This window comes from Hydra vulgaris, chromosome 03 (genome assembly GCF_038396675.1).
Source record: "Hydra vulgaris chromosome 03, alternate assembly HydraT2T_AEP".
NCBI lineage: Eukaryota > Metazoa > Cnidaria > Hydrozoa > Anthoathecata > Hydridae > Hydra > Hydra vulgaris.
The window spans coordinates 66,186,726-66,214,040 of NC_088922.1; the positions used below are offsets into that span (position 1 = coordinate 66,186,726).

Here is a 27,315-nt window from a genome sequence, read left to right on the forward strand (position 1 = left end):
CCTTAGTATCTTCTTTGCATAAACTTTTCAACTTTAGAATGTTAGTTTCTTTTTCAGTTATTTTTGTTTTTATCTTTTTTTTTGAAGTTCAATTAAAGCCAAATGGAAAGGTTTTTATGCTCGTTTTTGATGGATTTATTCACAATTATAAAAGTTACAATATATCAATGCCGAATCTCGATAAAATAGCAAGAGATGGAGTTTACTCTGAAAGAATGATTCCATCTTTTCCTTCAGATACATGGCCTGCAATGACAACGCTTACAACTGGTTTGTATAGTGAATCGCATGGCATCATAGGAAACAAATTCATGGATTACAAGAAAAATATTTGGTTTAGCTATGATTCTGATCCTAAAGATTACGAAAAAAATGGACAATTTTTTACACAAGAACCTCTCTGGCTAACTAATCAAAAACAAGGCGGTAAATATAAATGAATTTTATGAAAAGCTTTTGTATTTGCTGACAATAAACACAGCACATAATTTAGTATACAATTTTATTTGTAGTATATTTTATAAAGTTCATGTTCAGACTGCAGAACAACTTTGGGTTTTAGTTCTAATTGTGTTCTTCAAATTTTTACAGGGTCCAGTCTTGTATATTATATGCCAGGCTACTATGCTTTTAAAGAAAAACCTACTTATCACAATAATCCAATAACTTCAAGTAACAGTGATGTAGAAACAGGAAGAAAGTCTATAGATGAAGCTATTAAGCATTTAAATGAAGATCCCTCATTAAACTTTTTGCAGATATGGATTGATCAACCTGATGGTGCAGGACATGATAATGGAAAATCCTCAATTGAGGCAAGGTATTTTTTTAAATAACTTATTAAATATAATAAACATGTAGTAAAGATGCGATAAGATAAAGCAAAAAAGATTTATAATGTTCATATGAAAAAAAATAAAGCAACTATGTATATTAGGTACCAGCAATTTTTGGTATTAAGTTGCTTCAAGCTGGAGTAGATAGCTTGTAAGAAAATAAGGGTTAACTCAAAAATAATAAGATTTCAAGTTAACTTCTAGCTATCTTATTTAAACAATAATTTTTGAAAAATTGACATAAATAGACCGCATTAAAAACGCCATTTTTTGTAAAATTATAATGAAATGCGTCATTAAAAATACGTAAAGAAAAAAAAAACTAAAACTTTTAAGCGGTTTATTTATTTTTTCCGGCATTATATTTTCCTGCAGTTAAAGTTTTCAAGCTAAAAACTTCTTTGAAACTGTTTATCTAAACCCAAATATACTTCGACCATGTTTTTTTAAAACTTTTTATTTACATAAGTTCATTTAATTATATGGCTTTTATGTAAAACTACCCATTTTTGCAGGACCAAAACATGTCTAAAAAATTAAAAAAATTAAAAAATAAATTATTTACGTTTCATTTTATGTGAAAAAACAAAGGAAAATGTTATACATCAACATTCTTTTTAAGAATTTGTTAATTATAACTCATTCTAGTTTATGTTTAATAAAAAATTATATGTAAAAAAAATAAATTAAAATAAGAAAGAATCGAGGAAACTTGCTACTTTCAGTTTTTCCACATTATAGTTTTATAGTTTATTAAAGGTACTTCCGCATTAAGCAATTGATTTTTCTAAAAAAAAGTTGAAAAGCGCTCGTGTCTAATGTACATGTCACGGATATAACTATCGAAGTTCAAAAAGTTATTGCAATGGCCCAGTGAGAACAATACGTGTTTTAGATGTCTAAAACACGTTTTGCGCCTAAAAAACATTACTACTTGGGGTAATGTTTTTTATTTTTTTATTTGTTGAATTTAATGTCGCTTATAATTAAAAATTAGTATATAACAACAATGATCAGAGCAAATTACAGACCGAAAGGTTTTATACAGTAAAATTTAGAAATGATAGCTAGTGCGGAGGTGCAACCTTGAACTTTGAAACTATTTTAAAAGTAAGAATATTTTTTAAAGTTACTCAAGTGTTTCCGGTAGTGCATATAATTCATAACTTTGTTTTAAGGACATCTCGAATAAATATTTATACTAAATTATCTTAAATAACTACTTTATTTGGAGACGAGTAAAAATAAATAAGTTATTTATAAGTAAAGTTTTAATAATATTGGAGTGCCTTATCATTAAACTATAAAATAAAGTATCTTTTTGCAAAACTAGTAAAAGGGAAAAGATTTGTTACGATTGGTTAACCAAATTGATCTCAAATTGCTCATTTCATTGTTAAACAAAAAAAAAACAGTTTTAATAGCATAAAATTTTACGAAAATTCAATATAGTTTGTAGACATCTGGTTAATAGCGCTCAGTAAGCGCTCCTGCTTATATCGTTTGTAAACTAAAATCAGATTTTAAAGTAGCTTTGTAACCAAAACTCCTACTTTTTTAAGTTTCAAACGTATCCCAGGTATACACGGCAGCGTAAAATAAGGTCGTTAAAAGAGCTGTTTTAACATTTTTGTTAAATTATTTCGATTATGTTATTTTTTTATACTATTTTTGTTATATTACTTTTGTTATATTATATTTGTTTTTTATTATTTTTGTTTTTTTTCCTATTGTGATGTTACATTTCCAAGTTGGACATGTCGAGTACGATTTGAAAGAAACGCCTTTTTTTTTTCTTTTTTTTTTTTTAAACCTCTTCGCTTCCAACAAGGCTGCAAGCAGCCACTAATTAAAGTTGGAAGTTACTGAAAGAGAAAAGATGAAGATTGTAGAGCAAGTTAACGATTGACGGACGACTTAAAGGATTGCAAATTATATGAATCAGGAAAGCAAGATGAAGGAAGCGAATTCGAAAGAGCTGATGTTCGAAGAAAAAAACTAGACGAATAAGCGTTTTTGGAGCACTTAGGAACAGTCACAGAAAAAGGATGACACTCAATTGAAGGACGAGAATTTTAGTAGATGGCACAAGAGACACTAGCTCTTTAGAGCAGTACCCATTATAGTATTTGTAGAAAAGAGAAAGAGAAGCAACATTACAACGATGTGATAATGGTTGGAGGTTGGCTGCAAGAGCAGGTCCAACTAAGTTTACAATGCGTTTTTGCACCTTGTCTAAAAGAGAAAGGGCATCATTAGAAGAACCGCCCCATATATGACAACGGTATTCCATACAAGGCCGGATTTGGGATTTATAAAGATAGAGAATAGAATCCGAAGTAAGAAAGTGACGAGCTCGATAAAAAGATGGAACCTTAGCAGATGCTAATTTTGCAACTGATTTGATATATGGTTTCCAAGAAAGATTGGAAGTAGGAGTTAATCCTAGAAGATAATGAATAGATGACTCATCGAGTACATCACCATTCATAAATATAGGAAGATCTAAATTATTGCGATAACGATTGGCTGAAAAAAATTGAGTTTTATCTGTATTGAAGTTCACCAGCCACTGTGAACCCCATGCTGTAGCAGAAGTGAGATCCTTTTAAAGCTCAAACGCCCCCTCCAAGCAATCAGAGGGTGTTGGTTTCTTATCACGACAAGAATAAATTGTAGTATCATCAGCAAACAATGCCACCTTAGATGTGAGAATATCTGGTAGATCGTTAATGTAAATTATAAAGAGTATAGGACCAAGGATAGAACCTTGAGGAACCCCTGAAGTTACAGAATAAGAAAAAGAGTGCTGTCCATCAAGGACAACTTTTATACTACGATTGGAAATGAAGGATTCAATAATCTTAAAGATGTTGCCAGATACACCATAAGAAGAAAGCTTATGGAGAAGACCAGCATGAAAAACTTTATCAAACGCTTTTAAAATGTCAAGAGCGATGGCCTTAACCTCTCCACCTTTATCTAATGCACGATAAAACCTATCAGTTATTACTGTTAGCAAATCAGCTAACAGAACGAGAACGAGCGGTAGAACGAGAAAATCGAAATCCATATTGATGGTCATAAAGTAAGTTGTTAGATTCAAGATGAGAAATTAAGTGTTTGTTAGTTAAAGATTCAAAAACCTTGCTTATGATAGGAAGAAGACTAATGGGACGGTAGTTAGATAAATCAGATCGCTCTTCAGAATTTTTGAAGATAGGGATAACAGATGCCGCTTTCCAGCAGGCTAGAAAACAAGACTCTGATAAGCACTTGTTAAATAGTTTTGTGAGTATAGACGACAGTTTTTTTTTGTTTTGTTTTTTATAATTCACCTCCCCAAGGCCGAGAAGGCCACTACAGATGAAGAGGCTACTTGTGGTTATAACCCTCCCTCAACTCTTAAACTCCGAAACACGAACCTTGACGAACAAGGCCGCTGCGCGGAGAAACAAGTTGAGCGCGGTACTACCAGGTACGTGGCGGAAATCAAACTCGGAACCTCTTGCTCATGAAGCGAGCGCTCTACCACTACACCACTACCGCCTTAGTTCCGGAGAACACTTCTGCAAGACAATAACAGGTATGCTGTCCAGGCAACAAGCTGTAGAAGAGTCTAGGCAGAAAATCATTTTAGATACAGAAGCTGGAGAATGTCAAGCAATGGATCAACCTGATTGTTGGCAATATCATGTAGAACGCAACTAGTGGTATCAAGAGATGATATTGATGAAAAGTATTTAGCAAACAATTCGGCTTTGTCTTTAGATGAGGTGACAAAGTCTGAACCATACAAGAGAGGTGGAATTAAAGATTTGCCCTTATTATTGATACTATTAAAGATTCTCCAGGAGTCACGAGAGCCTAATTTTTGAGATGAGATGCGAGTTCATGACCTGAGAATAGCGGGTTTTGGCGTTAGACAAAACCTTTTTACAATTGTTTCTAACAGTAATAAACAAACGTCTGTTTTCTGGAGAATTGTTTTGCTGATAAATATGAAAGTAACGGTTTCGATTAGCAATCGCAGCAGCACAGTGTGAAGAAAACCATGGAGGAGAGTGAAGCTTGACCTGGAATCGTCGAGAGGGAATAAAAGATTCCATGCCAGCCTGAATCCACGAAGTTATGTAAGAAGCACATTTGTCGACAGGAAGACGAAAGATTTCTACCCAAGGGCCATCACGAAGAAAATCACGGAAAGAATCCGAGTCAGCTTTACTGTAGTTGTAAGAGGTTCGATAATAGGGGGATTCAGGTGATGAAGAAGAATGAGATAAAGCTTTAATACAGTTTAAAATTTTATCTTCAATTCCATAGGATTTTAGCTTTTGTAGCAATCTAGGAAATTTGTCTAACGCCTTAGCGAAATCTAGAAAGACAATGTCAACAGGAAGCTTACTTGAATTATCGTAGGTCAAAAAAGATTTTTTGTTTATGAAATCATGCTGACAATTTGATATAAGATTTTGAGACAGTAGATGCTGCATTATCTTATTTTTAACTATTTTCTCCATTATTTTACATGACACAGAACAGTATTGTTTCCGTTAATAGATATATTTCCGTTTCAATTTCAATTCCGTTATTGGCGATGTATTTCAGTTCTGTTTCTATTATCGTTTTGCAATGTATTTCCGTTTCAATTTCAATTTCAATTAAACAAGTTCTTCAGTTTCAATTTTGTTTTACAAGTATTTCCGTTTTATATCAGTCATTGAATTTTGTATTCATTTTATGTGGAATAAAGAAACAAATCTCAAAGTTAATGCAACAGATTGAAAACTAAAAATATTTTAAAATTGTAAATGTGTTTTTCAAATCCACATTGTTTATCTAATTATCAATCAAGAGAAAAATATCTAAAAGACTAAAACTACTGAAACGACATCAAACAAAAATACTATATAATATAGTACTATGGTACATGTAATGTCACTACTGTGCTACGAGAAGAGTATAATGGGTTATTGTTGGCAACGATAACAATTCCTTATGACACCAAACAAAATTTAAGTATTAAAAAGTTTTATCGATTAAGATGACATCATTGACTTGTTACAAACGAGAATGACCGGACATTATATCCATGTTCGCTTTAAGGAACACTTGTCGTTTCAAATTTTTTGCTGTGCGATTGTTTTTCCCTGCAGTAAGAAGACCACAGATGCTGAAAATTCTTTCAGCGTAGGCCTCGGACGCAGGAATTGAAATCAAATCAAGAGCCAAAGGCGCCAGCAGAGGAAAATCGTTCAAGTTATCACGCCAGAACGATATTGAATCTGTTGAGATGTCGGCATCGAGCTGAATTTGTCTGATGTATTTCTAGAATTCATCAATGGCTGAAGACCGGGGTGCTTGCGTTGGTGCAACTCGGTTTTCCTCTATTCGCCGAGATAAAAATTTAAACTTTTTAGCCGGTGGTGCGACTGCAATCGAAGCATTTGACAATTTCGCCACTTACAGAATCATGTGGTCGAGGTTCGTGCAAACTGATGGCTGAATTTGAAGGTTAGCTGACATTTTTGGATATGCTAGAACCAGGATTTTCTTATGAACTGATACTTGCCACTCTTCCCTATAAAATATCATATATATTCATTTGAGTTATAACAATAATAATAACCTGGTATTTGAACACACCCTACACTGTCGAAACACACATTCGAAGGTGTAATCCGAGTCAACTCAATAAACAGCCCATATTCATGGCAACATCTCTCCACCTGACACAGCCTTGAACACTACATTAAATGTAATTTTACATTACACACTAACCCAGACGAGTTTCACTAATACAAGATAAAATACTAAGTATAATGTATAAAATAATAATTATAATAATAATAATAATCTGGTTTTGTGACACTGTCACCGTGACGTACCTTACAAAATGTAATACAAACTCAAAAGTGCGAGCTATGTGACCATGTCAGCTCAACAAACCAACCTCACCCGTTCCTGCAGGGGGCTTTCCACCTGACACAGCCTCACCCATATGCCCGAAAATGCAAGCATGACCGCAGTTTAACCGTCATGCCCTGAACAACGTCGGAGTTTAACGTCATACCCAAGACACAAACGTCATTCCCAGGACAGAAATAATAACAATTCGATGTGATTTGATTTAAAATAATCGTCATAACAATGACTACCTCATTAAAACATAATCACAATAATAATAATAATAATAATAATCATAATAATGACTACTTCATTGAAACATACCAAGTAAAATCTGATAAACGTAAGACAAGAGAAGGTTCATAAGAATAAGTTTGAATTAGGGAACGCAATTTGGATTCGAAAGCCTCGATGAAATCTTTTGAAATAATTTAAATTAAAATATGTAGGTACATAGCAAAAATAAACCCGATAAACGTTGCTCCGTTCAAATCATTCATCAGTTTATATTTATTATCACCTCATATAATTTGGGCCAGCGTGGAGTTGGACATGGCCTAAATGATGTAATGGGCTAATGACATAATTTGTAAACATGTCAGTAGCTCAAGTTAAGCTCAGTTGACTTTGATAAGCTCATTAATCATGAACAGTGAGCCATTAATCATGAACAGTGAGGACAGTATTTACAAATTAGGTAATCATTAACAACATCCCCGATTTGGTAAGACATTTTTCGCACTAAAAAGAGAAAAATCATTAGATGTCAAGTATTAGTAATGTTGATAGCAAACAAAAATAAATCACCTCTAGTGCTTCAATGGAAAAATGAATTGATGACAAAATGAATATTTGGCAGCTTCTAGCAGTTCTTCAGTTTCTTGAGTCAACAGTGTCAGCTTTGCGACGTCTGGTGACATGAGACAACATGCAGCAGGTATTGGATCAAATAATTGGTTTGACAGCATAATAAACATGTCAAAACGGCTTTTTATTTCTGAATACAAAATTTTTGTTATCGATTGATTCAATTCCGGATTTTCGAGATGACACATCAAATCAAAAATGCATGGCAATACATTGCAAAGAGAAGATGTGTCTGTTTGAAGAGTGTCCGTGTGAATTTTGAATGGTTCCAAAATCTGTTTGATGTTTTGTAATTGTATCCACTCTCTAGGATACAGGCAATCGTATTTCATTTCTTCAGTTACTTCTTTAATTGATGCTTGCAGGTCCAAAAATTGCTCAAGCATAGTGTATGTTGAGCTCCAACGCGTGGGACAATCTAAGATGATCGTTAGTCCACAACGTTGAATAAGTTTCTGTGTAGCAACGGAAGATTTCCTGATTGTTCGAATAACAATTTTTGCTTTGTCGACCATTTCTTTATATTCCGTGCCTTTGTCGAGTGACCTCACAACGAGTTGTATGAACAGCACATGGTAGCCGTTTCAACGAAATATTTCTTTCAAAATTAATGTCCATGTTTTCAAAATCATCTCTTAGTTCGCCATCTCCAACATCTGAATCTGACCCATCGTCTTCATCATCTACTCGTTCCAACAAAATATCTTCATTGAGTGTTTTGATTGCTTTCTTCATGTTACTACCATTATCAGTAACAATCAACATTATTTTTAAATAAGTGCGAAGGCATTCTTCAAGTTTATTTGAAATCATTTCACCAGTATGAAGATGATCGACTGTGAACAAATTCAATATGACGTTCATCGATTTGTGCAATTTTGGATGATATAAACATACCATTATGCCAAGATAGGAAGCAATGTAGCCCTTTTTGGTCCAAATATCCATTCCAATTGTCACCCTACGACAACTTGTCACCCGTTCTTTCACATTTTCTACACAGTTATTGAACTTTGTTTGGAACAGCATGTTAAGTTTTTTTCTGACAGGAACCGTATATTTGTCAGTGCTTTTATAGAATTGCTTGAATGACTCTTATTCAACAATGCTCATAGGTAACCCACAATCAATCACCATTCTGACCAGGGCATCATCCCTATTCTTAGCCTCAGTCGATTCAGCACTCCAATTCTTTGGTTCACGCAAATAATTTTTCAAATTTGATGTAGTAGTGGCTTCATGGGCAGCATTCCTTCCGGACGTACTTCCAATTGGCCTCTTTTTTTTCGATTCAGTGTGAGTAGACAACGAAGCTTCTTTCTTTAGAAACTTGGCATACTCCGATTTGTGGTAAGATTTCAAATGAACTTTCGCATTCGTTGAATTTCTACCGCAAAAAATACGACCGCATACAGTTCCACCTTCTGTAACAACTTTGCATTCGGAAGTGTTAGAAACAATATCTTGCTTAAAATAATTCCATACAGCAGATTCCAGCTTTCGACGAGCTGCATATATTCTCTGACTTGATGCCATATTGTAATTTATTAATTATAATGTTAATAATAATTATTGTTATTAATTGGTTTTCTGCTCGAAATTTGAAAACCGTCTAATTTTTGTTTGTAGAATATGTTTGCTTCTGATTGAAGTCAAACCAATATAAATCATTTGTGGTTATTATAGAGTTAAACGTTTACTTAAGGTATGAAAAAAAACTTTTAAAAAAATACACAAAGATTATACGCATAGAAAATGATGACGTAGGCTTCTAGACAACAAAACCACAAAATAGTGAATATTATTGAATAGTAATATTTCAATGGACTAAAAAAAAAAAGCGCTAAGTGACAAAATTTAATTGAGAAAATATGAAAATTTTAAGTGTAGGTGCTTTTTAGAAGGTTAAGATTTAACTTGATATTAAATGAATATATTTCCGTTATTTACAATTCTATTAATGTTCTGAAGTATTTCCGTTAACGATCTGTTTCCGTTACCACTATTTCCGTTTCCGTTTTATTACCGTTTTAGCATATATTTCCGTTTCAATTACCGTTATCGTTAACGGATTTGATCTATTTCAGTTAACGGACATTTCCGTTTCCGTTAACTAAAACAACACTGATACAGAAGTAATGGTAATAGTTTGTCTGTAATTGAGTGGATTCATTTTAGAACCTCCTTTGAACAAAGGAATCACATTTGCTACAAGCCATGCCTTTGTTAACATGCCTTGTTCCATTGATTTTAGTAGATTATGGCTAGTGGAGTTGCTATTGTGTTAGAGTGTGCCTTAAGTTCGTAAGGACTTATCCGATCTTCACCTATAGATTTATAACCATGAAGAGTAACGAAGTGACTTCAAACAGGCTCATAGTCAAAGGAGATGTAAGGAAGCGATACAGCTGTTTGTTTAGTAAAAAAAGGTAAAGTTTGATTGTGAGGTTTAATGGTAAAGACAGATGGAAACTGTTTGTTTAGTGTGTTGGCAATAAAAACTTAGTCGTTATTTATTTCACCAGTCATAAATTGTAATGGTTGCTTACAGTGCGTTTGCTATTAACATAAGCAAAAATTTTGGAGGGTTTTTCTTGTCATTAGATAAATTAATTTCATAGGGATGGATTGCATCACGAGTTGATTTCTTTATCAGATTTCGAGTTTGTTTGTACTTATTAACCATAGGAATGTTTTTCCATTTGCTGTTAACGTTGAGAAAAGTAATCAATTCGTAATCAGTTCTTGCTTTACATTATTGTTAATCGTGAAATATATATGATTATTTATGTTTATTAGGATTATTAAATATTAATAATTTTTAATACCAGTATGAATGATTTTACATTTTTTTAAATTGATTCGCATTTTTTAGTTTTTGCCTATTTTTCTAATACAGCAACTTCCAACTTCCAAGCACTGACTAATGAGAAATTTTTCTACATTTGCTAAATGCTCAGTGGTCTTAGTCGGTTCGAAACGGGTCGCAAGTCCCGTTATAACACAATCCAGAGATGCATAGAAAAGATGGCGGTAGTGGTCCTCTGGAGTCGTAGCAAAGTATGGAACTCCACTTCCAGTAAATTTTGATGCAATTTTACGTTTCCGTGGCATTTCTGGTTTGTCAAGCAAACTACATTCTGCTGCTACAACGGCTGCATCCCATAAGACTTTGAAGCGAGTATCACCCCGGGCTTCTTAACACCTACTAAAAGCGCGTTGATAGTATTTCTTGCTTTGCAAAAATTAAGCTGCATGCCTAAAATGATTTTCAATAAATGCTTACCATTATAACTTGCTTAAAATAATATATTAAAAAAAAAAACTATGAAATAAAACAATATTTACCATGGAGTGCTGTATTAGCATCCTCGATTATCGTGAAGATCATGTGCAAAATTTCCAATTTTAAAAATGTGTCAAACTTACTAAAAGATTCCAGATAACCCGCTGCTTCTGACTTATTTTTGGCTAAATTATCAGAATGATTTTCAAAATCCTCTAACCAGTTGGTAATGGCGGAATAGTTACTCGTAATAGATATAATGGACGGTTTTCTAAGGATCCATCGAGTGGGGCAAAATGGCCGCAGTGATGTTCCGCTTTCTACATCCTCTACATTTCGAAATTTATTAAAACATGCCAATCGTTTTGGAGATACACGGGCAAGTGCGATGAATGATTGCACTAAATTTATAATATTCCAAATCTCTATTTGATTTTCAACAGAATCTTGTGCTACCAAGCTGAGATTATGAACGCGGCAGTGCACGTAAATTACCCGCTTTTCTTTCCCCCTCATTAAAGTCTGCAATCCATAGATACTTCCAGACATGTTAGACGATCCGTCAAAACATTGACCCCGGCAATTTTAAATCAACAGACTAAATCGACACAAAACGTCCATCAAATAGTTTTACAAAGTTGCGCTCTTGATGTTCTCGGTTTGGTAAAATCCCATAAAAAGCTCCTCAATTTTAAATTTTTCATTAACAAGCCGAATGCAGATCGAGACTTGTTCTTTCGCGGACATATCCGTTGTTTCATTGGATTTCAAACTATAGAATTGTGATTTCCTTATACTTTAGCATAGCTTACAAGCGTTGCACGAGCAAAGTCTTGTAGGACTTCGTTTTCAATTTCAGGCGAGAGTCACTTTTAATTTTCACGAAGATTCAACTATTTCTTCAGTTCCAGAGAATCGTTTGCTCGTAGTTTGAAGAGCATGCGAAAGTTGAAATTATTTTCAACCTTTCCACGATTAGCAAGACCTTGCGTTCTTTAATACATTAAGAAGAAACATTTAGTTATCCAGGAAATAAATTTTATGATTGATAGTTAATCTAAATTTTTCTTAAACGAAATTGAGGAATTACCAAATAAAGAAATGTTGTAAATATTTTTGATAAAGCCGTACGATTATCCATCATTTCTTTATTTTGGTGATGATTAAGCTGTTGGATAGCAGTCGATGCCAGTGTTGCTGAGGCGATCATACTAACAGGCGCCCTAATGAGTTCAGATCGCTCGTGAGAACCAAAAATTTGTAAAGCTTTCTTCCAATTAGAAAATCCGTTTAAAATAAAAGCTTCGTACGAATCTTTTTCTTTGAACTATGAGGTAAAGGCATTTTCATTTGGGTAGCTTTGATGCAGGTAGAACAAAAAACTTTTTCTTTCTCGCGGCCATGTAAAACCCATTTATATTTTCATTCCAGCTTTGTTTACATTTTCTTCCCTTCTTTGATGGAAAATGACTATCTTGAACAACAATGTCCAAGCTCCTCTGTAAAAGACCGCGACTCAACAACAGCGGTTAAATTAGTTGCATCATCTAACTGAACAAATGATAAACTTTCATGAGTATTATCTTGGAAGTTATTAGCATTTTGAGATTCAGAAAATAATGCAACTGTTACAATTTGATTTTCTTTTTTTGAAAAGTATTCACTAATCTTCTTCATTCTACAACATCGTACAACTTATTACGCAAAAGTCAATGTACTGTTGAACAATTAAAAAATTTCTTCAAAGACTTTCATTTTTTTAATTCAAATGATTTTTAATTCAAAACTTTTAAACAATTAATACAAATAATACTGCCAAAGTATCAAAGAAAAAAATACTAAACGAACGCTTAACTCACATAACTCTTTAGTTTATGTAGTTCCGTTAATTTGCTTTGTGTTACGTTTTTACCGATCTCAAACTTCCTTGAGACTCATCAGAAGCGTGGAATTTCTAAAATTCGAAAAATAATGTAAACCTTTGAAACCTTTAAACTTTTGAAAATCACCTTAGGTATTTGCGGAAATATTATAATCGTTTTTAAATGGTTATATTTGTTAATGTTTAAGTATATTATGGTTTTTATTTTATAAATATTTTTGAAAGCTTGGTGAATTTTCCCGGGTGGGGAAAAACCCTAGCGACAAATATCCGGATGGGGCTCGAGCCCCAGCGCGTTCTATGCCTATGATCCTAGTTTTATACCGCTTGCTATATTTTTCATGATCTGATACCAAGCAAAACCATTTAGATTTCTATCAGTTAAAATTGAATTTACCCAATTTAATATCGTAGATGCAATGCCATATGCTTCAAGTTTTAGTAAATATTTTCTGTGCAACACTTTGTCAATGGTTATTGTGAAATCAATAAAAATAATATCAAATTATTTACCACTTTTTGACACCTGTCGTTTTCTGCATCCATATATTCTAGCAGATTTGTTGTACAACATTTATCTTTTGTAAAATTGTTAACCTACAAATGATGAAAGAGTTAGTTAGATATTAAACGTTCTAAAGTTTTATAAAAAACAAAATTCATGGAAACTAGTAATTTAAAGTTCTACCACCAATTTTTGAATAACGGCATTAAAAAAAAGCATGTAAACATACTTATAATACGGAAGGATGATTTCCGTCTAATCAATTTTCTTGGGTTTAAAGCATGTTAAATAAATTGAAGTGAGTTTAAGCACATTTTTATCAAAGTTTTGTAAAATTTTATCATTATCTTTAATAAATAAAAGTTGAAATAATTAAAACGATTGTTTACAGTATCAGCGATCTGACAGTAGACAGTATCAGCGATCTGACAGTAGGCAGTATTAGCGATCTGATTTTGGTCCGTAATGATACACATGATGGAGCCTTTAATTGATTTTAATTCATTTTTCTTTTTAGTAAAATTTTGAGTGTGGCAAATTCAGAATTTACTCAAATAATTTCTTTTTCTTTTTCCTGTTTTTCGCAAAAAGAATAAAAAAATTAAATTGGCTTAATTTAAATAACCAACAGTTAAATTAATAAGTTAAATATTACATTCAAAATCTGTTGAAAAGTTAAACTCTTAAATTTCTACACATTTTTATAGACTTTTGTATTTTTTTTAATTTGTATACATATATATATATATATATATATATATATATATATATATATATATATATATATATATATATATATATATATATTTATAAAAATGCAACACTTACTACATATTATGCATATGTTTATTGAAGTCGTAATACAACTTTTTAATAAAATAAAACATTTTTTTTTATTAACATATACAAAAAAAAATTAAATCTTTAAATTAGGCCTGGTCATAAGTATGGAAACTTATGACCATTTTAAATGTTCCCTTGCAAACAATAATCTATCCATCTTATTTTCCTTAGAAATAAACGGTTTTTTGACAGCCACTCTTCCAAATAAGCCCACATCATTTAACCTTCTACGAACTGTCCTGTCAGATAATAAAACTCCATGCTGTTCCAAGATTTCTTCTTTTATATCCTTTGATGACTTTCTAGGATCTTTTGTAGAAGTATTTTTTATAACTTTATCCAATTATTTTGTTGTTTTTCTTGGTTTTCCAGGTTTCATTTTCACTTCCACAGTTCCCCTTTCATTTTCACTTCCACAGTTCTTTGAGTTTTTTAATAATTTTTGAAACTGTACCTTTTGGAACTTGAAAATTTCGAGAAATAATTATTGGTTTATTACCGTTTTTAAAACACTCAACTATTTTATTTTTAATATCACTAGAATAATATTTTCGTGGTGCCATACTGATTAATATAAAAGTAAACTATAATGAACTAACAAAGATGTCAATTCTAACACGTTTTAATTCTAAATGATAAGATTTGTTTATGTTTAGTGACAAGTTTGAACAAGTTTCCATACTTTTGTCCAATCGAAATTAAGAAATATTAGTATGTAATAAAATGTCTTAGAAAAGACAAGTTCAAACTTGTAGTAGGGGAACATGGGGTAAGATGACGAATGGGGCAAGGTGACAACCTACAGTTATCTCTTAAGCAAAACTAAATATAACAGTTGACTTTAACTGAAAGGGAAGTAGATTAGTTTTACTAGATTTATTAATGGTTTCTTTTTAAACATTATTTTTGTGACGAAAGTTAAGTATTAAAAAGTTTTTCCGACATTGAGAAAAAAACTTTTTATCCTCGTTTTACTTGATTTATTACATCGCTACATCACCAGCTAAAGGTAAACGAGAAATTTTTTTTTAATTTGATGAAACTGGAAGCCATACAAGAAGTATTAGGCTATGATAATTTGATTATGTACTGATTCTGATTCATTTTAAAGATTGTATTAGCCTGGGGCAAGATGACCGGGGCAAGATGGCTTGTCCGTAATCTATATTAAACGGAAGTTTACTTGCACTGTTTGCTATTTTTTTATTGTTCAGTAATTCTTTTATTACGAAATACAATATTTGTTTGACAATAGTTTTATTTTGTTGCGTTGGAGTTTGCTACAAACTGATTACTAGGTTGTTACTGTGTTTTTTTTTGCATTGACCGATATAAATGTATAATTTATTAGTTTTAAAAGTTACACCTTTATTTGTATTACTTTTTTAATAAAAAAGAATTTGTGATGATGGTTTTTGAGGCGTTTATAGCTTCATAGAGTTTTCTTTTCTTAAAGTTGTAAACTTTGTTAACTCAAATCGTCATCTTGCCCCGTATGCGGGGCAAGATGACGTTTTGAGTTAACATCGTTTAATGAGTTTTTCCTTAGCTATTTTCTACTTTTAGAGTGGTTTTTTGATACATAAGTGACGCGGAATGATTTCTTATCACTTTTAAATCAAGTTTTAATTTTTGGGACAGATATTGACTAAGATACAGGCGTTTTCCGAAACGTTCGTCATCTTGCCACATGTTCCCCTATATATAGTAGACTATTGCAAGTACACTCGGGTTAAATAATTTTGGTTTTATTTAATACAAATTTAAAAAAGTGTAATTTTAAAAAAAGTTTCCATACTTTTGGCCACCACTGTATATATATATATATATATATATATACATATATATATATATATATATATATATATATATATATATATATATATATATATATATATATATATATATATATATATATATATATATATATATATATATATATATAAATATATATATATATATATATATATATATATATATATATATATATATATATATATATATATATATATATATATATATATATATATATATATATATATATATATATATATATATATATATATATATATAATGGGCAATTTCACGGCGGAAAATGAAAAAGTAGCCAAATTTTATTTTCTTTTTCTTCAACTCTTAACAAATAATCATTGATGTAGAAACATGAAAGTTGATTCAAAATATACCTTTAGTGCTAAAATTAATTTATATAAGGCATTTTTAGGCTTCCGAAAGTTACGGTTTTTCTCATCGTTGCATGATTAAAAAAAAGTACTCTTGCAAAACTTTATTTTAACCATGAGTTTATTTGCATAATCCGAATTAATTTAGCGTGAAAATGGAACTAATACCTTCAAATTGTTGTTGGTCAGGTTTTATACTTCCTTAAGTTTATATATTTCAAGAAATTAGCGAAAGAACTTTTTCAATTTTAATGTAACTTAAGTTAACAAAAGCATGATAAAGTTTTATTTGTTCTAAAATTTAGTTTAAAAACTTAAGGTTTTTAATTATATATGCGAAAGAATATTAAATGTTACGTTTTTACATTTAAAGTTTTGAATAACGAAGCTTAGTTAAAACACATTTTTACTTTCAATTTGTGTAACGTAAGTTAAAACTACATGCATTTACTAAAGTTCTGGCGCTTTTTCTTTAAGAAAATGAATTACGTTAGTAAGTAATTCTTATTTCGTTGCAATGGTTTAGGACCGCCTAAAAAGCTGAATTCTAAAACGCCGAAAAGCCGAAATGCCGAAAAAAATGGCGGAATAATAGACCTGCGGTGACCGTAAAAAAAGGTAACGAAAGTTATTTTAAAAGTTAAGTATCCCCGGATTTTTTATTGAGCATTTGTAAATGCGAAAGTTTAAAAGGACAAAAGCAAAAGCCAAATTTGGCTTTCGCTTCTGTCTTTTTAAATTTTCGTAATAAAAATTAATTTTCATAAAATTATTTTTAAACTCATTTGATAATTTAATATTTAGTCGAAAAGATTTGCGCAAAACTTATTAACTAATTATATTTTGAAAACTTTAATCGGAGTTGGAACAAAGAGACTGATATTGTTACATTAACTATGCAAAACATATAATACACAACCAGCCATATAATAAAGGCCAGCATTCATATAATCATTTAAAACTGACTTTTATTAATTATCACATATATAAGTAATACCATTTTTCATCAGGTAGATTGTGCTACGATATGAATTTATACTGGAGCAATGACAACCAGTTTCTTCAATGAATTGAAGATTACAAAATAATTTCAACCGTTGAAGACTAAAACTGTTTTTTACTATTTAATAAATTGGATTGAATCTAAATGATTAAGTTTTAAAAAATTGATAAAACAGAAATTGTCAAATAAAAATTACTGCCAATTTTATGCCTTATAAAGTAACACTTTAGAATAAATGAGTAAAAGTTCTTCTTAAATTACGCTTTTATTTCACTCATCCACAGTATATATAAAATATTAAGAAAAGTATTGGTTTGTCTAAATTTTAAAAATGACAAATGTCTCATCTACGAGCAATACAAAAAGAATTTAACTCGTCTATACCAAATTAATTTTTCAAACATTTTGAAGATGCCAGGAAGAAAGTCTTGGTAATCTTCTGAAAGTTATTTTTATTATTAATTCTTGTAGTACATTGACTAAAGCCAGATTAGTTTGTGTGAAAGTACGTTAATGTCTAAATTCCTTGCCCCCTCACACAACTTCGAAGTTACATCAGCATAGACTAAAAGACGACTTAAAAGATTGCAAATTATAATTATATAGGTTTAACGTCAGTGTTTCAACATATTTTGGGTTTAGGCAGGGGTGCCCACTGGCGTTAAACCTATATAATTATAATTTGCAATCTTTTAAGTCGTCTTTTAGCCTATGCTGATGAAACTTCGAAGTTGTATCATTTTTAAATCATTTTTAGGAAATCGGTGTCATCAAACATTAAAAATGTCATTTTTGATGTTTGATGACATCGATTTCCTAAAAATGATTTTTTACAACCCAATGCCTTTTAAGACGTTAACCAGTTTTGAGATCCGGAATTTGTAACATTATAGTATCATCAAGAAATTAAAAAATAAAAAAGTTTTTAGAGAATAATAGAGGATTTTAGAGAAAATTTTAAAAAAAAAGAGAACTTTAGAAGATTTTAGAGGAGCTGTGACCACCCTGATATATATATACAATTAATTTTAAATGCATACTACAAATTTTTTTTTTAATTCTGAACCATTATTAAGTTGAAAGTTACTAGGAAAAAAAAAAGAATAGATTTATAGAGCAAGGAAATAGTTGACAGAAAATTTGAATAGAGTACTCAATGTTCTGAAAAGAACAGAGCTATAATAAATTAGTAGAAAATCAATTATCAAACTTCTTTCATTTTACACTGTGTTTCATCAATTAAGACTCATCAGATTTCTAATGAGTCTTAAATTAATTGAAAAACATCTATATATATATATATATATATATATATATATATATATATATATATATATATATATATATATATATATATATATATATATATATATATATATATATATATATAAATATATATATATATACCTGGAAACTCTGTTTTTCAGATGATTTTTCAGATGAGGTATATTACATATGTAAATTAGCAACTATCACTTTTGTTTCATCAATTAATTTAAGACTCATTAGAAATCTGATGAGTCTTAATTGATGAAACACAGTGTAAAATGAAAAAAGTTTGATAATTGATTTTCTACTAATTTATTATATACTATATATATATATATATATATATATATATATATATATATATATATATATATATATATATATATATATATATATATATATATATATATATATATATATATATGTATATATATATATATATATATATAGGGGAAAGGCGCCTATGATGGCATAGCGCCTATGATGGCATACCGGTCATATTTCCATTAAAATTGGTTTTGGTAAAAAAAATGATTAGACCTACATGACTATACTGACTTTACATTAGTTTTAGTGAAAAAACGTCCCTTGTGCACAAGTATTGTTTTTATAATCAACAAAAATCGATTTTGGGATGTGCTGTTGTAGTTTTATTTCCTTCATATATTTAAGGTTGTTTTTTTACTATTAACTGTGCAGAAATGAAATTTTCATGCATTTTATATTCAAGTTTTGTGTATTTAGTGGAATAGTTACTTTAATTTTATCTTTTGAACAAAGCAGACACAGCTTGTTTTAATGAAAATGATGACTTTTACCCATGATGGCATACTGACGAGTTGGGGGTGTTGAAATATTGACGAGTTGGGAAAACCTTTTTTTTTTTTATAAGGAAAACTTATTTTTAAGTAAAGTTAAAAGAAAGCGATGCTCCAAAATTTATTTTTGGTCCAAAAAATACGTAAAACGCAATATATCCTATGCGCATGCGCAAAATTTTACAATGCTGGCGTGTAGCATGAAATGGTAAATTAGAATGATTTCGAGTAATTTCTGGCTTTTCTGAGGGAAGACTCTAAGGTTAAATGAAATCATTAAGTTACCCTCGATTCTAACTAGCCCCATCCTCCCCTATGCCATCATAGGAGCAGTGGTTGCCTATGATGGCACACTTGTGGTTTTTTTTACAATAAGAATAACTTATAAAAAAAACATAACTGATGAAAACTCCCAGGGTAATTATTTTTCTAGATGTAACAAGGAATGTATCCATATCAAAACTTTTATTATTGGTCTTCAGGATACTGAATAATGAAGCTTCAAAGTTAAGTATGCCATCATAGGCGCCTTTCCCCTATATATATATATATATATATATATATATATATATATATATATATATATATATATATATATATATATATATATATATATATATATATATATATATATATATATATATCCAGGCCCGTAGCAACCGGGTTGGCAGCAGGGGCATTCCCCCCCCCCTCCTCCTAATAATTTTTCAAATAAATAATTTTGAAGAGATTGACTCAAAAAATGACTGAAAAAAAAAAAGGTCCATAAAATTATTTCGGGGTAGTTCTGCCCCCCCCCCCCCAATATAATTTTTGTTCCTACGGCCCTGATATCTGTGTGTTATGTGTGATGCAGCAGATTCATTAATAAAAAAAACAACAACTTTAAAAACAGTTTCTTTTTCTACTGTTGTAACTTTTTTTTTTCTTTTTTTTTTCAACACTTTTAAAAGCCATTTTGTTTTCAATGTTTTTATTACTTATCAACAACCTCAACGTTTTTACAAAAAATTGTTCGCTATATATAGCATTTAAAAATACAACTTGTGACTCTTGTCAACAATTACTGATCGTTATACAAAACTTTATAATAATAAAAATATGCAACATGTGACTTTTGTCAATAATTAGCATTATTGACAATAACTAATTATTGACAAATTACTAAAAGTATTCAAAACTAAATACTATATAAAAACAAATGGGTTTTAAAAAATCTCCAACACTAGAAAAACTTTTACTTGCTGTAAGTGTTTAAAAAGCTACATACAAACTTGCTGTAAGTGTTTAAAAAGCTACATATAAATAACAGAAGTTACCCTAATAAATAAAAAACATAACTTGTTTATTATAAAACACCAAAATATCATGTTAGTTTTAATACTATCATTATAATAAGTAAAAAATGCAACCTGAATGCTAAAATATAAAACAAAAAACTTCATAGTACAATTTACATCTGTTCAAAAAGCATTAATAAATAAGATAAATGATATGGTTTGCATCTTTACTTAGCCAATTAGATGGTATCATCTTTCCATTTTTTGCATACTATCATAAAAAAACCATTGATTTTTTATGTAGTGCAAAGATGTGAAGTGAGCATTAAATCCAGGAGTTATGCATGCCAAGGAATAGTAATATTTTTCAATAACAATTTTTTTGGCAAATTCATTAGCAAAGAAATTGAAATCTTAGGAATATCACACTCAATCACAATCATTACAGTGTTTTGAGATTTTAATGTTGTGCCACAGTGATTTAATTCTTTATTGCCAGAAACCGGACAGTTTAGAAGCAGTCTTTTATCTTAACCTAGCAAATAACCTAGCAAATAATCTGTCATGGGTCATGGGTCATGGTTTGGAGGCAGTTCTATAAAATCAAGCAGATGAAAAGAATAACTTAAACATGTAAAGCATTTTCCAACACTCTGGAATGTAAATGCTTCTTTAAAGTGGTTGAAAAAAAATGTTTTTGATGGTCCGTATAAATTAAAACAAGGCAAGCTTGTAATTTGTAATTTACTTTTTAAAAAACATGCCCAAACTTCTTTACCATAATTGTCATCATTATCATTTAAATATCTCATTGCTTTTTTAAGCTCTATTTCTGATTCTGAAGTACCCAAGCGATTTAAAAAGTACTCATCTGCATGGCAACGCAACTTTAACATTGTCAAAGCATTATCAATTGTGCAACTGCTTAAAACCAAACCAACACCCCACTGTAGTCCTCTTGGAATAGGATGTTTTATTTCAGGTGCTGTAGATTGCTTATTCTTTTCTAAACTGAAAATTTCATTTTTTGGAACTGCAAGTTCACAAAAATTCAATGTTTTTAAATTTGAATCAATATCACATTTCCTTGGGTTTTTTTGACTTTATATATTTTTTTTTTATCGCCTTTTCATTTTTTTTGTCCATAAAAAAAATCAACAAATACGTTAACTATGGCCTTAAAAAACTATGCAACTGGCTAAATGCCAACAAAACTCTAAAAAAACTGATTTAATATTATTTAAAAGTTGCCACAAAAAATTAGACTAGCAGCTCAAGATTAAGTTATTTTGGAAAAACTTTGGTGCAAAAAAATTGTAAACTACTTCAATATAAACTAGACATTAGCTTAGCCTGGATTTATAACAATATGTCTAATAAGTTGAATACATCCCTTGCCATTCTGTCAAAGCTAAAACATTTCATACAACAAAAAACTTTAAAATCTATTTACAATGCTTTATTTCACTCTCACCTCACATAACGTTTTCTATCATTGAATCAAAACATAAGTGAATCGCCTATTTATCATGCAGAAAAAAGCAGTCAGGATTTTTGAATTTCTACCGAAAAATACCCATACATTCACATTTTTTAACGCACTAAAATTTTAAGATTTTATGATATAATCAAAATTGAAATTTTTTTATTTATTCACAGCTGCCTCAACAAAAAGCTACCTCAAATATTTAATAAATGGTTTACTCTTTGCGGTGCAACTAGCTGTCAACTCACAAAAAAATCTTGTAAAGGTACACTGAGTGTGCAAACATATAATACAAAATCCTACGGTAAGCATTCCTTTAGATACTCTGCATTAATGGACTGGAATGAACTTTAAAATGAATCAAAAACAATCTCTCTTTATAACATTAAAAAATATGTCCTCAAAACTAAATTAAAATACTGGTGATAAAAAATATATCTACATAAAAGATATATAAGACATAAATATGAATGTCAACTAATAGCAACCTTCAGTGTGTGTGTTATTTATTTTGTTTGATTTGTTTATGTTTTGTTTTGTTTATGGTCGCTCTCCTCTATTTAGCCAGGCTATATGAGAGTGAACCATCCCGAATGTAGACTTTATATATACTTTTTATAACATGCTTATGTAAAGTATCTATATATCTAGTAAGTATATTGCTTTTTGTTGTTGTTTCAGCTTATTTAAGGAAAACATGACTAATTTCCATATATAAGTAAAATAAAGTACTTGAGGTTTGTCAAACTGATGGATCAACCATACTATTGAAACAGGCATACTTCAAAGATTACTTTATATTATATAAATAAAAATTTTAAATTAAAATAAAAAACTAAAAAAAGAAACTTTCAATTCTTTCATTTCTAATTTTTCTGTTAAAAATTAAAACTAAAACAGATTAAAAAAACACAGATTAATCTTTAATCTATGTTAACTAACACATAATAAAGAAACATATAGAAAAAATTAACAACAAAAAATTTACTGAAAAATTTACTCTTGCTGTGATAACAGATTTTTCTCTTATTGTGACAGACTTTTCTCTTATTGTGCAGATTCCACTAAACTCACTTAATTGCTGCAAATCACTCTAACTTCGATGTACGATAGCAGATGCCATAGCAATGCAAAACTTATTGCTACACTATTTTTTTAATTTAACATGTTTTGAATTTTATAATAAAGTTCAAACAATAATTTAAACATTAATGCGGGGGTTGACTACTGGTGTTTAATACCAGGGGTTGAGACTACCATTGCTTTCATTCCGTTTTTTATTCAGTTTCTCTTAGAAGGTTTTTTGGCATTTCGACGTTTCGGCTTTATAGAATTCGGCGTTTTAGAAACTCCCGAATCTTTTGACTAGGTTCTGAAACTTTTTATATTCGGAGAACTTTTAAGAAAAAAGTATTTATATATTTTTTAATGTTAATTTAATTTAATAAAATTATTTATATTATTGTTTTTATTTTTTTATGTATTCTTATTTTGATTGACGTATAAATATACATAAAAAAACAAAGTTAAGAATTATATAAATACTTTTATTTAGGCTTTATAAAAAAAATAAAAGGTTTATTTGCTATTCTCCTTATATAGAAAAAGTCAGTAAGAACCTTTTTTATTAAAACAAATTGTTTGCAAATGCAATCAAGGGAGGTCATCCATAAAGCACGTCATCCTATATTTGTCAATTCTTAACCCCTTCCCTCCGGTCACAAACGATCACATATACCCTCTCCCTCCTAAACTGTCATAGCAGTTTTTACGTCAAAAATACTTTAAAAGATTTAAATGTAAATACTTTGCAGCATTTTAAAAATTCAACCTACTGGAAATAAGGCTATACGCATAAATGTAAGAAGCGTAAGTAAAAACTTCCACAAACCAGAAATTTTCTTATTTAAATGACTCAAATAAGTATTCATAAAGTGGTAATAATTTTTTAAAGTTGCTCTTGGTCTTGCGGAAAAACTGTTTTCGATTTAATAACTTTGATAATTTTATGAAAACTCAGAAAGAGTGCACCAGTTTTTTAAAATTTCTCTTGTTAATTATTTTTAATGAATGAGTTCAATATCTTTGCAATTCTTTTGTTACGTAATTCTAAGTCTTAATAATAGATATAAAATATCCACGATGAATATTGCTCTGTAACGTAAGTTAAATATATGGTATCAAAATAACCAGTTTATTTTCCTTAGCCGGTCACTTCTGATAAACTTTTATATATTTGTTTAATTGGCATAGAATTCTCAACATATTGTGAAGGTTTCCAATACAAACTGCTTTACTGATTCGCAGAAATCTGACCTAAAAGCTGAAGCAATTTTTTTACCTTGTTTTCCGTGTAACGTAAGTTAAGTGGTATTTTCAGTAATATGTTCGCCCTCTTTTGGCCAGACTCAAAACTTTTTAGCTTATTTTATTCTTCAGACTAACAGCTTTCATACAAAATAGCTAAAGGTTTAATTTACAATTTAAATAGGTAAATATTAGATAAAGTTGTTGCGCGTGTAACGTGAGTTAAAAATGGAATTGCCCATACATATTTAGCGCACTACAAAAGTGCTAACAATTTTTTTTTTTTTTAACAGTACAAACAGTCTATGAACAGACTTGATAGCGATGTGATTGGGTATGCTTTAGAAAAGTTGAAGGATGACGTAAACTTTATTTTAGTTGCAGATCATGGTTTCATAGACGTGAAAAATGATACAAATATTTCCTATTTAGAAGATTACATTAACCTTACATACATAACATACTATGGTGATTGTAGCGGTTCATGCTTTATAAGCCCCGTTAAAGGATACCCGATGGATGATCTTATAAAAAGACTTGCGCCTTTAAATGAAACTAAGCATTATAGAATATACAGGTAACTGTTTGTCAGTTTAAAAAAGTTATGAACTGGGTTATCTTAGTTAACTTAAAATTAAAATCTTTAGGAGAGGCGACACTTCTTGCGACTTTCCAGATCATCTACACTATAGAAATAATCGCAATATTGCTCAAATATTAATTCTTTCCGATGAAACATGGTTGGTTAGGCCTTCAAGAAAAAAATATATCAAGTATGGTGGGCGTCATGGTTACGACAACGCTTATGAAAGCATGGGGACAATATTTTTTGCAAAGGGTCCAGCATTTAAAAAAGGAGCAAAACTAGGTCCTTTTGAAAGTGTGAACATTGTTCCATTAGTTGGATTTTTGCTTGGTATCAAAGCCCCACCAAACAATGGGTCACTTGAAACATTTAAGGATGTTTTGCATTAAAGAAATTATATACTCATCACCTATATTCAGAACTTGTAAATATGTAATTAAACTGTAAATCAAATGCTATGCATTGTATTATAGTTGTAATTACAAGTTTTAATTACACTTGTTATTTTTACTTATTGCAGCTATTAAAAAATTTGCATTTTTAATGATGTAACAGCATAAAATTAGTAACACCATGATCTACTTAAAGTATACTTTAAAGGTATACTTAAGCATCCATAACGTAATACTTGAGTATGCAGAAATTAAACAAAACTTATGTATAAAGTATACTCTAATTAGACCATTATAACACTATGCAATAACAACTCATTTAAAAATTTTCTGTAAAAAAAAAAAAGTTTTTAATTTTTAACTCTACTCAAAAATGTATCCGTTTAAATTGCTAGATATGAAGACAAGCTTGCTAAAGCCATTCATAATGGCTTTAAAAATGTCAAATCTTTTTTTTTCAAAAATACTTATCCTGGAAATCTACATAACTTTTTTCAATTAAAAAAGCTTTGAACTGTTTTTATTTCAAATAAATATATTAACTTGGTGCTTAAAAAATATATGTTTTAGTTATATATTTGTTTTTATTTATTCATAATATGAAGACAAATTAGTTTGTTTTTTTTTGTTTTTTTTATAATTCACCTCCCCAAGGCCGAGAAGGCCACTACAGATGAGGAGGCTACTTGTGGTTATAACCCTCTCTCAACTCTTTAACTCCGAAACACTAACCTTGACGAACAAGGCCGCTGCGCGGAGAAACAAGTTGAGCGCGGTACTACCAGGGACGTGGCGAGAAACGAACTCGGAACCTCTCGCTTATGAAGCGAGCGCTCTACCACTACACCACTACCGCATTTAATAATAGCAGCGATTTGATTGCAATTATGTTCCGAAAGTAATAAAATTTTTGAATAAATTTACACTAAATTGTAGGTATTTAAATTTTCTTCTTAAGTAGCATTATTAAAACTCAAGTTATTTTATAAATAATACACAAATGTATAATAACGTAACTCAACTTGAAGTATTTGAAAAAATTAAAGACGCAATTTCATCACAACTTAAGTCAAAACAATATAAAGTACGCTCAAAAATGAATTAAACAAATCTATCAATTTAAACCATGATTTTACTCGTTTTGAAAAAGCTCTTCTCGAATTTGTATGCAAATGCTAATCAAAACTTAGCAAAAAACATTTTCGAAATAAGAGCAAATTTTTAAGTGGCGAATCATTTTGGTTTAATTTTAAAATTTTGCCTTTAATTATTCAGCAACCTAGCAAACAATCATCACAAACCGTTGTTAGTAAATCGTGACCATGATAAAATCTTAAAAGCACCAGAAATGGAATTAAAAAAGAAAAAGCGATATAGTTTGTTGAACGTATTAAAAGAATTTTTATCAAATACAGATTTGGCAAATGAAATAAAATGTTTTATTTAGGACAAAAACAAGCAAATTGTAACTAATAAGCCACTAGAGGGATTAGCATTAATGACAGCTATGAATTTATTAAAGACGCAATATCAAATTATGCGAAATAACTCAATTAAGTGTAATGCGAATATATATCCTAAATTTAACAACATTCGCGACGAAAAAAAAGTGTTATCCTGATGGTATTTATATAGCTGACAATGGAATGAGAGACGAAGTTCCACTGAAAGAATGTTATACCATACTGCTCACCGAATGCTACTACTAACTACTGTCAAAAATATAATATCTCAACTTGATTCCCTTAAATCATGTTAAGGAATGACTTTGTATAACAAATAGGGCTTTGACGGTGCAAATAGCCATAAGCAGTATAAACCAAGATTTTCCGTCCAAAAAAACAATAATGATCAATGCAATGATT

General features: G+C 30.2%; 1 protein-coding gene across 1 annotated transcript; it reads left to right on the top strand.

Annotated features, from left to right (window-relative positions):
- On the top strand, nucleotides 1-25,555 carry LOC100212447 (bis(5'-adenosyl)-triphosphatase enpp4). Its single transcript, XM_065794014.1, has 4 exons — nucleotides 1-426; nucleotides 592-815; nucleotides 24,766-25,049; nucleotides 25,120-25,555. The coding sequence occupies exons 1-4, from the start codon at nucleotides 39-41 to the stop codon at nucleotides 25,445-25,447; spliced, it is 1,224 nt and encodes a 407-aa protein (XP_065650086.1). The 5' UTR covers nucleotides 1-38; the 3' UTR covers nucleotides 25,448-25,555.
- Nucleotides 25,556-27,315: the final 1,760 nt, after the last annotated feature.

Bases quoted from the DNA above. Each gene is read 5' to 3' on its own strand.
- LOC100212447 (XM_065794014.1), top strand. From the start codon at position 39: ATGTTAGTTTCTTTTTCAGTTATTTTTGTTTTTATCTTTTTTTTTGAA. The intron at 427-591 runs GTAAATATAAAT...AAATTTTTACAG, and splicing joins AACTAATCAAAAACAAGGCG to GGTCCAGTCTTGTATATTAT. The intron at 816-24,765 runs GCAAGGTATTTT...TTTTTTTAACAG, and splicing joins ATGGAAAATCCTCAATTGAG to TACAAACAGTCTATGAACAG.